This window comes from Schistocerca cancellata, chromosome 9 (genome assembly GCF_023864275.1).
Source record: "Schistocerca cancellata isolate TAMUIC-IGC-003103 chromosome 9, iqSchCanc2.1, whole genome shotgun sequence".
NCBI lineage: Eukaryota > Metazoa > Arthropoda > Insecta > Orthoptera > Acrididae > Schistocerca > Schistocerca cancellata.
In genome coordinates, this window is record NC_064634.1 from 11,429,039 (window position 1) to 11,443,077 (window position 14,039).

The 14,039-nt window shown below is 42.9% G+C and overlaps 1 protein-coding gene across 2 annotated transcripts in view; it reads left to right on the forward strand.

Moving 5' to 3' along the window:
• The window catches only part of LOC126101011 (organic cation transporter protein), a 587,316-nt gene extending 573,746 nt beyond the window's left edge, over positions 1 to 13,570 (forward strand). For both annotated transcript variants that reach the window (XM_049911676.1, XM_049911677.1), the window contains exon 11: positions 13,162 to 13,570. In XM_049911676.1, the coding sequence (XP_049767633.1) occupies positions 13,162 to 13,359 (198 nt within the window). In that variant the 3' untranslated portion in view covers positions 13,360 to 13,570. The remainder of the gene's footprint in view (positions 1 to 13,161) is intronic.
• Positions 13,571 to 14,039: the final 469 nt, after the last annotated feature.

Genomic DNA, 14,039 nt, shown 5'->3' on the forward strand with positions numbered 1-14,039 from the left:
TAAATCTGATGACCTTAACTATCACTTCCGATCAACAATAAATACTTCATGAACCCATACATGGAACTCCAAATGTGCAGTGTGCCTGCACTGCTACAGAGCATGCATTGCAAGGTATTCACACAGTTTATCGCATAGACTTACCATAAGGAATGAAACAAGAACTGTAATACACTTTACACCACAGACGCTCACTCTGGCTTGACGAAAACATCCAAACATTGACCAAAAGTTGCACAAATAATTAAGTTTGAAAGGAAAAGAAACGAGGTATGAAGCATTTATAAATTCATCGAATGTAGTGAGGTGGTTTAATTTCGTCCCAGTCTATAAAATTAATTTCGGGCCATACTCAGCTCTTGCCGATTACCCGCCTACTAATCAGGGCGTCTGTCTCCGTTGCTTTTGAGCGTGAATGGAAATTGTAGAAATTTTCTGTGGAGCAACATTTAATAATAAAGCGTTTTAAATCATCAAAAGCGATGAGCGGTAGCAGGCGCTTTCGATAAAGAACGGGGGAGTGCAGCGCCGCTGCTGTCGCCACGGCCGCTGCCAGTAGCCAGCAAATGGATCCCGGAGCTTTGCCGCATACGGCGTCCAGAGGAGGACAGTCTGCAGGAAATCTGCCGCAAAATCGTTACTAGATAAAATTTTGATATCGGTGTGTCACAAAGCGAAATAGGTTGAATCTGCGCTACCATTACATTCACGTCTTCAGCATTCAGACAGAAGAGGCTATAAAAATATTTTATGCCAGCTGCTCTCGATCCACTGACATTATGAACAGAAACAACGCACGCTACCACTAGACCACAGGCGTAATCAGCCTGGAGTCTCTCTATCTTGGGACAAGTTTTCCTCCAGGAAGTGCCGCAGTCTACAGTGTTGTCAGATTGTGCAGATAACCGGACTTAGAGAATTAGCGAGTTGGCCAGTTTCTTTGTCCCATGTCGCGATCGGCGCGGATTTAGCCTCTGAAGCGGCCGGCCGCCGGTCAAGTTTTATGTCAAAGAGTGTACATGAATGTTTGTAGACAACAAAGTGAGATACTACTCTGATATCAGATGAAACATTAATCTCTGTATGGTAACATGTAGCAACATGATCCACAAACGGCTACAGGCCTAATTAAAAGGCTACAGTGAAAGAAGATATGAGTGAGACTGAAATTCAATTATAAGCATGTAAGGCTGTAACATTGTATGTTGTGAAAGAAAAAAAAGCACCCCTTCCACTGCATTCCTTAAAATAAATAGAAACTATTACTACACAACCATTACAGTTGTAAATGTCACAAAATGACTAATGACTCAGTTTTTGAAGTCCAAGGATGGAATTATCACTACTGTGAAGGTAATTGGCCTGCAACTATACTGTTAGCTAAGCAGAAATATTTTTTCTCTTTAAATATTTAGGTTTAGGGATGCAAAAGATGGCATTACTAGAGTGCAGATATAACGTGGGAAATCTCCAGCATTCATTTTTAGTACTAAAATCTGTTCAACTCAGTTGTTGTTTTATGCAACAGCCACATCACATATCAGTTTGAAATGATACCATGTAAACAAGAATGTATAGAACTGCTTAGTTGGGAATATATTCAACAAAATATTTGGTAGAGTACAGTTTCATAATACTACACTGATAAGCACAAAGAAAGGAAACATTTACAATTGGATAGCTGTAACTATCAGCCAGGTTCTGTCAGCTACTGTACACTGGTAACCATAGACTTCTGTGGCATCTGTGTTTTAATGGCATTCTCATGGGTACGAGACCATGTTATGTTGTAATGTGGATTAACATTTCATACAGTACTGCAAACAGGAATCATAGTATTGACATTTTGTAGTGCTACCTCAGTAACACCATAACTCTAAGTATAATGGTGTCTCACCCTACCTCTGTTACCACATGACAGTGTACTATAAAACTAACATTGTGGCTAAATGCCAGAAGTGGGAAGCAGGGTAGTTGAGGCTCTCTGCTGGCAGTATTTTTGTTTTCAATTTCATTGGGAAATGGTGGCAAATCAGGGAGAGCCTGCAACCTTTCTGAGGGTAATGTTCACAATTGCAGAACTTGGTAAGTTATGTGGACCTCCTAAACCAAGTGACACTGTGAGCACGTCAGTGAACTCACTCAGCTTTAGCTGAGGACAGGTCTGGGTTCTACTTGCACCTCAGAGTGAACTACATGCCAGTAAGGTAGATGGATGTTGACACAAAACGGTCAAAAGTGTGTAACCTCTAAGACAGGGGCGGGCAGGAATCCTGCACATGTGCGGTGCACTTGCATGCGTGCAGTTAACAGGTGTTCCGCGTGCACACAGGGGCAAGCTGGCCACCCGCTTATCTCCCATCCCCACCATACCTTCTGTCCACTCCTTCCTCTGTAATGCGTTTTGTTTCCTAGCTTGCATTATTGAGTGAATGAATAAGGCTAGTAGGAGTGCTTGAAAGAAATCGTGGTTTGAAAGAGTACCTATTACCTACGATACATTTTATTTAATTATCACAGGTGGAGTTTACAATACGTTTAATACCTGGAACAAAATTTCTACATACAGACAAAAACAAACAGTTACGTAAATTTTCATCACTGATGTTTGCTCTTAACCGAGACTTACTAATTCAGCAAATGGTTTTCCAGCTCTCACTATATTAAGCGCAGTCTTATAACTTGCACATACCGCTGGGCTATTATTGTTGTTGTCCTGAAAACTTGAAAACAGTGCTCCATAAAATGTTAAATCAGTTAGATGAGAGGCATGACGAGAGAAAGTCGCAGATCTCTCGTGACAACAGCAACTAAGACAAATTCAAATGGCTCTGAGCACTATGGGACTTAACTGCTGTGGTCATCACTCCCCTAGAACTTAGAACTACTTAAACCTAACTAACCTAAGGACATCACACACATCCATGCCCGAGGCAGGATTCGAACCTGCGACCATAGCGGTCGCGCGGTTCCAGACTGTAGTGCCTAGAACCGCTCGGCCACTCCGGCCAGCCAACTAAGACAGATTCATCTGGTATTGTCAGATCACTCTTCTTAAGCTCAGTCAATTCCCCACCTGCTGAGAATCCGACAATAAACTGTACTCATCCTTGTGAAATTTATTATAATGGCCTTCAATACTAAACTTCCGTTGACCAGCAAGAATACTGCCACATATTAAACATTTCGAATTTTCACGTTTTTGCACAAAGAAAAAATGATTCTCCCATTACTTTTTAAAAGATAGCAAATCTCCACTTCTCCGTTTCTTCAAATACAACATTCACTACATAGTACTCGCTTCGCATCAACGTCCGCAGCTTAGCCTGGCACTACACTGCCGCATCCTGCCAGCTGTCGCCACAGCCCCGGTCGACGCCTGCACGTGAGCAGCACACGTGCAGTGCTGTGCGCTCATGAGCCGCGTGCAACATTTGCCCGCCCCAGCTCTACTAAGACAACTGCCCATCCTCAGTTGTGTTAGATTTGCTCAGGAATATGGGACCCTGCATGTGTTAACTTCTATTTCCATAGTTATTCATTAACACTAAATGGAATCCACTAATTCCCTGCATCTATGAATAAAAAAGAAAGGAAAAAAAACAGCAGTTTGTGTAGTCAGCTGGGCACTATAGAGGTTCAGTTATCAAAGCAAACCCAGTAGTAGGTTATCTTTCTCTCTTGTCAAAAACAGAGGGAACTAACCATAAGAGATCATGACAAAATATATTTATTCTAATTAAATAGGAAAAAGGCACAGAAGATCTCATTCACCAATATGCAAATGAACTGCAAAGATATGTATATGTTCTTAAAATACATGCAATGATACAGGAGGCATAGAAATGGTGACATCATAGCAAGTCACCAACCTGCTGAAATAATAACAATTGGGGTAACAGTCAACTACAGATGACGTGCACCATGCTCTCAACTATGCAAAAGGTATAACAACATACAGTGACATTACATATCTACACTTTTTTATTGAAAAGTATCTGAACACTTACTAGTGGACATTAATAGGGGTGTGTTAAACCTCCATCTTTATGATCCCCTGAACTTCACTAGAGACATTTTCACTGAGTTGTCTTGATGCCTTTCTTAAACGACCAAAACAATAGAAGTTGGATACTAGGGTTTGGAGTGAAGTCAACATTCTAACTCATCCCAAATGTGTTTCACTGGGTTCAGGTAGGAACTCCGGCCAGGCCAGTGAATTTCAGAAATATTGTTGTCCACAAACCAGTCCCTCAGCATGCTGCTTTTTGACAGGGTGCATTGTCATGCTGATCCAGTCTAGTCTCTGAACTGTTCTTCTACTGCAGTCAGTACACAATGATGTAAAATGTGTTCATATCCTTCCACATTTGTTTTCTTAAGCACAGTAGGGGGAACCACACCAAAACCATGAAAAAATGCCCTCATACTGTAACAGCACCTCTTTAATACTTCTTTCTGTTGGATTATACTTGGCATGTGATGTTCTCCAGGAACTTACCAAGTCCAAAACCTACCATCCGACTGCCACAGGGTACAGCACATTTCGTCACTCCAAATCACTTGTTTCCATTTATCCACTGTCCAAGGTGTCGCTCTTTGTATCACTGAACATGTCGCCTAGCATTGACTTCAGGAAGGTATGGCTTATGAGGATCTATTCAACCATTGTACCATATTCTTTCCAAATCCCCACATGCAGTCACTTTGCTAGCTGCACTACAGGTAGCTCTGTGGAAATAATGAGTTATTCCTTCTTGTGATTTCAAGCTATTTTTTTACAATCACCCTCCACAATTCTTGATGCTCCTTGTCCAGCAGTACATGAGGTCTGCATGGTCTCAGTTTACCTGTGGTTGTTTGTTCACATTTCTCCTTCACAATCACATCACCAACAGCTGATGTGAGCAGCTTCAGAATAATTAAAATGGTACTGATGGATTTGTTACGCAGGTGACACCCAATGACTAGTCACAGTTGAAGTCAATGAATTCTCTCGACAAATAAAGTCTGCTGTTACTGCTTCTCTACTTAAAACACCACACTCCCTGCCTCCTTTTATACTGGTGGGTCCACTTCTCATGACATATAGTGGTCAATTTCATATTACTTAGGGACGTCCAGATATTTTGATCAGTTGGTGTAAACACAGCAGAGCTTGAGGAGGAGTGTGTAATGTTCACAATCCCCCAAAAACACACAGTTATTTGGCCAGTGCACTATTGTTTAACTTTTTATAAGCCTCATTAATAGTATGCAGGCAAACCTGCAAATACTGCTACAATAGTTTACTATTTAACATCTATGCACAGTAAAAACCTAACCACAAAGTTCACAGTTCTTGAAGAACAGAAAGGTACGTATGGAGCAGACATGGTCAGTGTCTTAACACATGGCCTATTGGTGTAACACTTATTTCACTGTTAAGTTGATGCATTGTTGTCATGCTAAGCAACACAGATTCCTCTACTGAAAATCAGCTGTGGACTGACTGTCTCATGACCAAAAATCAGGCTGTTATAAATCATCACAATAACAGGTACTGAAGCTACACATTGTTCAGAGTTAAATTTACAGAAATTACAATTAAAACTTAACTCATTAAATTAATTGAATACATCAAAAAGGCAAGTCATTTTAACAGTTTCTTCTTCTACAAGAGTTAGGTCAAATTATTTGTTTAAGTCATGAAATTAACAAATATAGTTATACAAGCAATACTTTTGACAAAACTGTTAATTACTTTGGAATTAATTAAGGCCTGGTTTTGCTTACATGTTTTCAAATAAAACCAAATGGATCCATTGTCTCCATTTTGCTCTATCACTGGCTGCATCTGGGTGGATGTTCATGCATTTAGGGTCTTTATGAATTGTATGTTCCCAACGTTGCTTAGGTCGTCCTTTGGGTCTGCTGCCAATGACTTCAACTGTGTAACCCACCTTGGCAATAGTCAGCACCGGCCAGTAAAACATGCCCAAGCCATCGAAGATGAATCTTGTCTTGGATCAGTGCAACACCAAACTGTTTCCTAATGCTGCCATTAGAAATATGATATAACTTAGTGAGGCCCACTGTCCCCTTAGCATCTTCATTTCCATTCTTCAGCATTCTGTCTCAACTGTAGTTGGCCAGCACTCACAACCATACAAGGTGACTGGTCAGATGACTGTGCGATAGATTTTTTATTTTAAATTGTCTTTCATCCTGCGGTTGCAAGTGACTCAGGTTGTTGTTCCCCACTTCATCCAGGCTGCCCGAGTTCTGGTGTTGACCTCTTCAGTGAGTCAGCCGTCAACGGTGATCGTGGAACTGAGATACTTAAACTTACTCACACGAGTCAGATCCTCACCATTAATCCTGATGGTTCCCATTTCCTGTCTGTCTGATGCCATGTACTTGGTTTCCATCAAATTAAGGCACAAACAATGTTGCACCAACCAGTCACTCCACTCTTGAGTTAGGGTCTGCAGATCAAGCTTGTCTTCTGCTGCCAGCATCACATTGTCAGCATAAAGTATGGTCCATGGTAATATCCCATGTAGGTCAGCTGTCACGGTGACCATTACAAGAATGAACAGAAGTGGTAATAATGCAGAACCTTGATGGACACCGACTGTGATGGGGGAAGTCCTTGGGTAGTCCTGAGGTTGTGCAGCCATAATTTGTTGGCTGTGCATAAAGTAACTGGATCCAGTCAATAAGCTGCCCTGGCACATTGTGCAGTCAAATTTCTAGCCAGATGAGACCATCAGGTACCTGATAAAAGGCCTTTTCGAGATCGAGGAATGCTAGATGCAGCGGCTTGGCTTTCTCATGATGTTTCTTGACTAAGAGTCTTGCAACATGAATCGCATCAGTTGTGCTGCAGTTCTTCACAAATCCAGCTTGGTTTCTGGAAGTTTGTGTTATCTCATGGATTCTTTGGTCCAGAACACACTCAGATTTTCATGGCGTGGCATAGAAGTTGAAACGGACAGTAGTTTGAGCACTCAGTGGGATTTCCCTTCTTAAAGACAGGCACGGTGATGCTCTGCTGCCAATCAGTTGGTCTTTGTCCCTTGTCAATGATTTTGTTGAAGAGTTCCATTAACCATTCGCCTGCCTCCCAATGATGGAAACACCACAACTCTGCTGGAAGGTCATCTGGGCTGTTGGCTTTACCAGGCTTCATTTTCTTCAAAGTACAGATGTTGACCTCTTCAACTGCAGTTTCTCTTACGGGCCCTTCAATAGCATAGCCGGTGGGTATTGGTGGATGGGAGAACTCTCCGGCTGAGATCTTCTTGAAGTAGCTGCACCATCGTTCTCTGGCCTCCTTCCAGTCAACTACCAGATTACCGGTCTCATCATTGAATCTGTAGAAGTGATGAAAATCTTTAGGAGTTGCGACGTCTTACTTTAGTGAGTCGATATAAGTCCTGCTCTCATTCATGTGTGTCAAGTTTTGCATATACACTCCTGGAAATGGAAAAAAGAACACACTGACACCGGTGTGTCAGACCCACCATACTTGCTCCGGACACTGCAAGAGAGCTGTACAAGCAATGATCACACGCACGGCACAGCGGACACACCAGGAACCGCGGTGTTGGCCGTCGAATGGCGCTAGCTGCGCAGCATTTGTGCACCGCCGCCGTCAGTGTCAGCCAGTTTGCCGTGGCATACGGAGCTCCATCGCAGTCTTTAACACTGGTAGCATGCCGCGACAGCGTGGACGTGAACCGTATGTGCAGTTGACGGACTTTGAGCGAGGGCGTATAGTGGGCATGCGGGAGGCCGGGTGGACGTACCGCCGAATTGCTCAACACGTGGGGCGTGAGGTCTCCACAGTACATCGATGTTGTCGCCAGTGGTCGGCGGAAGGTGCACGTGCCCGTCGACCTGGGACCGGACCGCAGCGACGCACGGATGCACGCCAAGACCGTAGGATCCTACGCAGTGCCGTAGGGGACCGCACCGCCACTTCCCAGCAAATTAGGGACACTGTTGCTCCTGGGGTATCGGCGAGGACCATTCGCAACCGTCTCCATGAAGCTGGGCTACGGTCCTGCACACCGTTAGGCCGTCTTCCGCTCACGCCCCAACATCGTGCAGCCCGCCTCCAGTGGTGTCGCGACAGGAGTGAATGGAGGGACGAATGGAGAAGTGTCGTCTTCAGCGATGAGAGTCGCTTCTGCCTTGGTGCCAATGATGGTCGTATGCGTGTTTGGCGCCGTGCAGGTGAGCGCCACAATCAGGACTGCATACGACCGAGGCACACAGGGCCAACACCCGGCATCATGGTGTGGGGAGCGATCTCCTACACTGGCCGTACACCACTGGTGATCGTCGAGGGGACACTGAATAGTGCACGGTACATCCAAACCGTCATCGAACCCATCGTTCTACCATTCCTAGACCGGCAAGGGAACTTGCTGTTCCAACAGGACAATGCACGTCCGCATGTATCCCGCGCCACCCAACGTGCTCTAGAAGGTGTAAGTCAACTACCCTGGCCAGCAAGATCTCCAGATCTGTCCCCCATTGAGCATGTTTGGGACTGGATGAAGCGTCGTCTCACACGGTCTGCACGTCCAGCACGAACGCTGGTCCAACTGAGGTGCCAGGTGGAAATGGCATGGCAAGCCGTCCCACAGGACTACATCCAGCATCTCTACGATCATCTCCATGGGAGAATAGCAGCCTGCATTGCTGCGAAAGGTGGATATACACTGTACTAGTGCCGACATTGTGCATGCTCTGTTGCCTGTGTCTATGTGCCTGTGGTTCTGTCAGTGTGATCATGTGATGTATCTGACCCCAGGAATGTGTCAATAAAGTTTCCCCTTCCTGGGACAATGAATTCACGGTGTTCTTATTTCAATTTCCAGGAGTGTAGATCGGCATAACGTGAGGATTACATTGCTGCTATAGCCTGTTTTGAATCTCTGTTTTGAATCTCTTCCGGTTGTTCTGTACGCATACCATCAGTCTGGTGTTTTATCAGCAAGAAATTCGTGATAAAATCATTTCTTTGTGTGTACCGCATCTTTGACGGTGTCATTCCAGAGCCATGTATCTCTATCGATCCTCCGTCATCCCGGTTTGGTTGTCCCAAGAATTGCATGTGCGCCTTCGTGAGCAGACTCTTTCAGTTTCTCCCAGCTTTCTTCAACTGTGGTGACTGGTGGCAAAGTAATTTGGACTATGATGTCGGCTTCCTTATTCTTGGATTTCTACCATTTGATTCTTGCAGGTCCAGTGTGATCTACATTCTTGTTTGTTGGCAACTCGATTCATAGCTTACAGATCAATGGACGGTTTTGTTGCAACTGTTTCATAGGTGATGACCTTTGCGTCAAGCGCATCTTTGAGATCACGGCGTCTGATGAGGATGTTGTCAATCTGCTTGGCATTAGTGCCACTGTAATACATGATTAGATGTGAGTCACGCTTTTTGAACCACGTGTTCGCAATTGCCAGGTTGTGAGCTGTTGAGAAATCGAGGATACGCTGACTATCGTCATTCTTTTCTACAAATCCATGCCCACTGTGAGCAGTATGTACTTCCTTTCTGCACCCTACATGCCCATTCAGATCTACAGCAATGATGATGTAATCTCCTGGGGGCACTTCAGCAGTCTTTGCATTAAGCATTCTCCAAAAGGTGTCCGTGATGGAAGTTGCTTGGCCAGTTTGTGAAGCGTAGGCACCGAAAAAGTGGACTTTTCTGCCATCTGTGATGTACACAGTCTTCATCAGGTGATGATCATATCTTTGCACTTCACAGATATTACTGTCAAACTTAGATGATATTATAATGCCAACACCACTAGGTGTTCTGCATGTGCCCTTATACATCAGCTTGTAACTGCATCCAGTGTCATAAGATTTGCTTCTGCTCCACCATGTTTTTTGGACTGCACAGATGTCTATGTGTTGAGTTTAAAGGGATTTTGATAGTTTGTTGTACCATCCAGTCGTGGTGCCAATGTTGAGTGTTGCAAGATGGGATGTGAGGACTAGCTTGTTTAGCCGTCACCGTCCGTGCAACAGTAACCCTTGCATATTTCTCACACATTGACCAGGCCGTGCCAATATACATCACCTATGGGGGACGCCCTAGCCTTCTTCACCATTGGGCCTCCAGACCTTGTCTCCTGTTGAAGCTGTTGACTAACTTCAAGAGAAATGGAAAGAAAAAAGAGCTCCAATAGTCAAAGAATGAGCTATCAGAAGCACAAGGGCAAGGGCCGTGAAAGGCAGAAAGGGGGAAATGAAAGACTCCCTAGGCGTCAGATGTCCTAATACCGTTGGGGTCAGAAGTGAGCAAGAGCTGACAGAGGGTGGTTGATAGCAAAGAAAACAGGAGGGATCTGGCACAAGTAAGTGGAAGCAACGACAGCCCCAGCTTGAGGCCCCGTGCTCACCATGCAAGTCACGCAAGATGCGTGCCCCTGAGTCAGATAGAGCCAAATAAATACTTTAAGATTACTAATATTTCAGCTTCCAAATGTGTATAATTAGTACAGAATTTATATTTGTTTGTATGTCAACAATAGAATTAAGTTATGAAACAATTACTGATTTCACCCTATAACAAAAGATACTAACTGGAAATAGTCAAAATAAATTAGAAAATCAATTACATACATAAAACTATGCACAATATATCTCCAAACAAAGATGATGTGACTTACCAAACGAAAGCGCTTGCACGTCGATAGACACACAAACAAACAAACACAAATATACACACAAAATTCTAGCTTTCGCAACCAACGGTTGCTTCGTCAGGAAAAAGGGAAGGACAGTGAAGGACAAAAGGATTTGGGTTTTAAGGGAGAGGGTGAGGAGTCATTCCAATCCCGGGAGCGGAAAGACTTACCCTAGGGGGGAAGAAAGGACGGGTATACACTTGCGCGTGCTCACACACACACACACACACACACACACACACACACACACACACACACACACACACACACATACCCATCCACACATATACAGACACAAGCAGACATATACAGAGGCAAAGAGTTTGAGCAGAGATGTCAGTCAGTCGAGGCGGAAGTGCAGAGGCAAAGATGTTGTTGAATGACAGGTGAGGTATGAGTGGCGGCAACTTGAAATTAGCGAAGATGGAGGCCTGGTGAATAACGGGAAGAGAGGATATATTGAAGAGCAAGTTCCCATCTCCGGAGTTCAGATAGGTTGGTGTTAGTGGGAAGTACCAGATAACCCGGACGGTGGAACACTGTGCCAAGATGTGCTGCCCGTGCACCAAGGCATGTTTAGCCACAGGGTGATCCTCATTACCAACAAACACTGTCTGCCTGTGTCCATTCATGCGAATGGACAGTTTGTTGCTGGTCATTCCCACATAGAATGCGTCACAGTGTAGGCAGGTCAGTTGGTAAATCACGTGGGTGCTTTCACACGTGGCTCTGCCTTTGATCATGTACACCTTCTGGGTTACAGGACTGGAGTAGGTGGTGGTGGGAGGGTGCATGGGACAGGTATTACACCGGGGGCGGTTACAAGGGTAGGAGCCAGAGGGTAGGGAAGGTGGTTTGGGGATTTCATAGGGATGAACTTGGAGGTTACGAAGGTTAGGTGGACGGCGGGAAGACAATCTTGGTGGAGTGGGGAGGATTTCATGAAGGATGGATCTCATTTCAGGGCAATCCTCAAATCAGCCACTCATACCTCACCTGTCATTCAACAACATCTTTGCCTCTGCACTTCCGCCTTGACTGACATCTCTGCCAAAACTCTTAGCCTCTGTATACGTCTGCTCGTGTCTGTATACGTGTGGATGGATATGTGTGTGTGTGCGCAAGTGTATACCCGTCCTTTTTCCCCCCTAAGGTAAGTCTTTCCGCTCCAGAGATTGGATGACTCCTCACCCTCTCCCTTAAAACCCAAATCCTTTCATCTTTCCCTGTCCTTCCCTTTTTCCTGACGAAGCTAGAATTTTGTGTGTATGTTTGTGTTTGTTTGTGTGTCTATCGACGTGCCAGCGCTTTCATTTGGTAAGTCACATCATCTTTGTTTTTAGATATATTTTTCCTATGTGGAATGTTTCCCTCTATTATAAACTATGCACAATATTAGATCTGGTGTTATATTCTTTAAAACTGAAGGCCAACCTTTCTCTTTTATTGAAATGCAGATTATTCATGTATGTTAATGGTAATTAGTTAAAATTTAAAAGAAAATGCATTTAATTAGGCAGATGGCAAAACAAGAGGGGAAGTAAAGTTATCACAGCTTGCTTTGTCACAGGATCATTGAAGTTTTACAATATAAAGCATTAGGTGTATGGCATTTTGTGAAGGGAAAACAAAAAACAAAAAAAGCATTGATGTTTGACCAATGCTGTCAGATTATATTAAAGCTGGATTATCCTTAAAATGATTATTTTAAAACAGGATATGAGACTGAAGGCAATAAAGTATGATACCATGTTTCTGACAGAGGTAACAGTGATAGTGATATGTGAACAGTTGTACAGGAAGAAATGAACTTTGTCCAGAATAATGGCAACAGCTTTTAAGGAATAGAATGGAAAACCTGCAAAATGATAGTGAATGTGGAAGCAGGGTACAAAAGAAGGTAATAATCACAAAGTAAAAATTGGATCTGAAAAGAAATTGCAAAGATTTCTTCCCAAATTGAAATGGAAGATGGGCTTCAGTTAAGAAAAATTGTTCCATATCATTCCTGAGTATTAATAAATTAGTTCAAAAGCAGCTAAACACAAAAGCGAGACAGACCATAAATTGTTGTAGGTCTTTCAGTTCTTAAAAGTAGACTGACATTCAGTGTGTCAGATCAAAAAGAGAACCCACCTTAAACACAAATGCCTGATAGTAGGATGTGCACACTTAAACATGTTTTAGAACACTTCTTTGGCATACTATAAAAATTAAGAGAGAATTTTTATGCTTACAGAACTGACAAAATATGTCAGCGGCATACAGTCAGTAATGGTGTAATCCTTTAAAAAGTTAATTACTGAGAAAACAACAAAATTAACTACTAGGAGATACCATGAATAGGGTTTGTTCCATCCTAAAAATATTGAAGCTAAATAAGGGGACAAAATTTTACAAACTACACTGCAACATATAAAATTACTCTATTAACTGTCTGCTATGTTTTGTTTTATTTCAGGGGGAGAAGGCGTGGTATATTCCAAGCACCCTGTGTGCCATTGTATCACTCTTTGCTGGCATGTTATCATTATTACTGCCAGAAACAAAGGGCAAGGAATTGATGGACTCATTGGATGAGATGGACCAGCGAACAGCGCAAGGTGATAGAGTGTCTTGTAAAAACTGTCTGTGCTGCAGGTCATCGCAGAACAGCTAGCAGCAACATACTTGTTTGCATATTGTAAATTATATTGTAAATATATTGTACATTATAAATAGTGAAAAATTTCATCCCATTTCATATTTTATACATGACTGCAGAATTCATTCCAATCCATTTTTGGATAAAATATCCTTGCAGTCATGGTTTCATTCTTGTGAATTTTTCATATTTTCATCACCACCACCACCAATTAGTGAAATAAATTTAAAAATATTTTTCCACAGTTATATTACTGTTAAATATTTTACATTACTTCCCTCGATAATTTATCTGTGAACATTACCCAAAATTAGTATTCTAATTTGTGACCTTTTTTGCTGGGTGTGATAAAGTAATAAACTGACAGGAGCTTCTGGTGAAGAAAGAACTTGATTTACAGAAGTGTCCAGCAAGAATTCTGTGGAGCCAAACACCATGCAGAAGTCTTTTCAGGGACCATGGAATTCCTACATGTAGGTGTTAATACATATACTCCCTAATGGTATTTGTGGCTACAAAACAGAACTCTACAGTTCACAACCAAAAAATTAGGAGTAAAAATAATTTGCATATGTACTATGTAGCCCCTCTCTAGGTATCAAAATGGACTATTCTACACTGATGCAAAAATCAGACAGGTTGCCAGTAAACATCAGGCAGGAAATTGAAAATCATCAAATACTCAAAAACAAAGT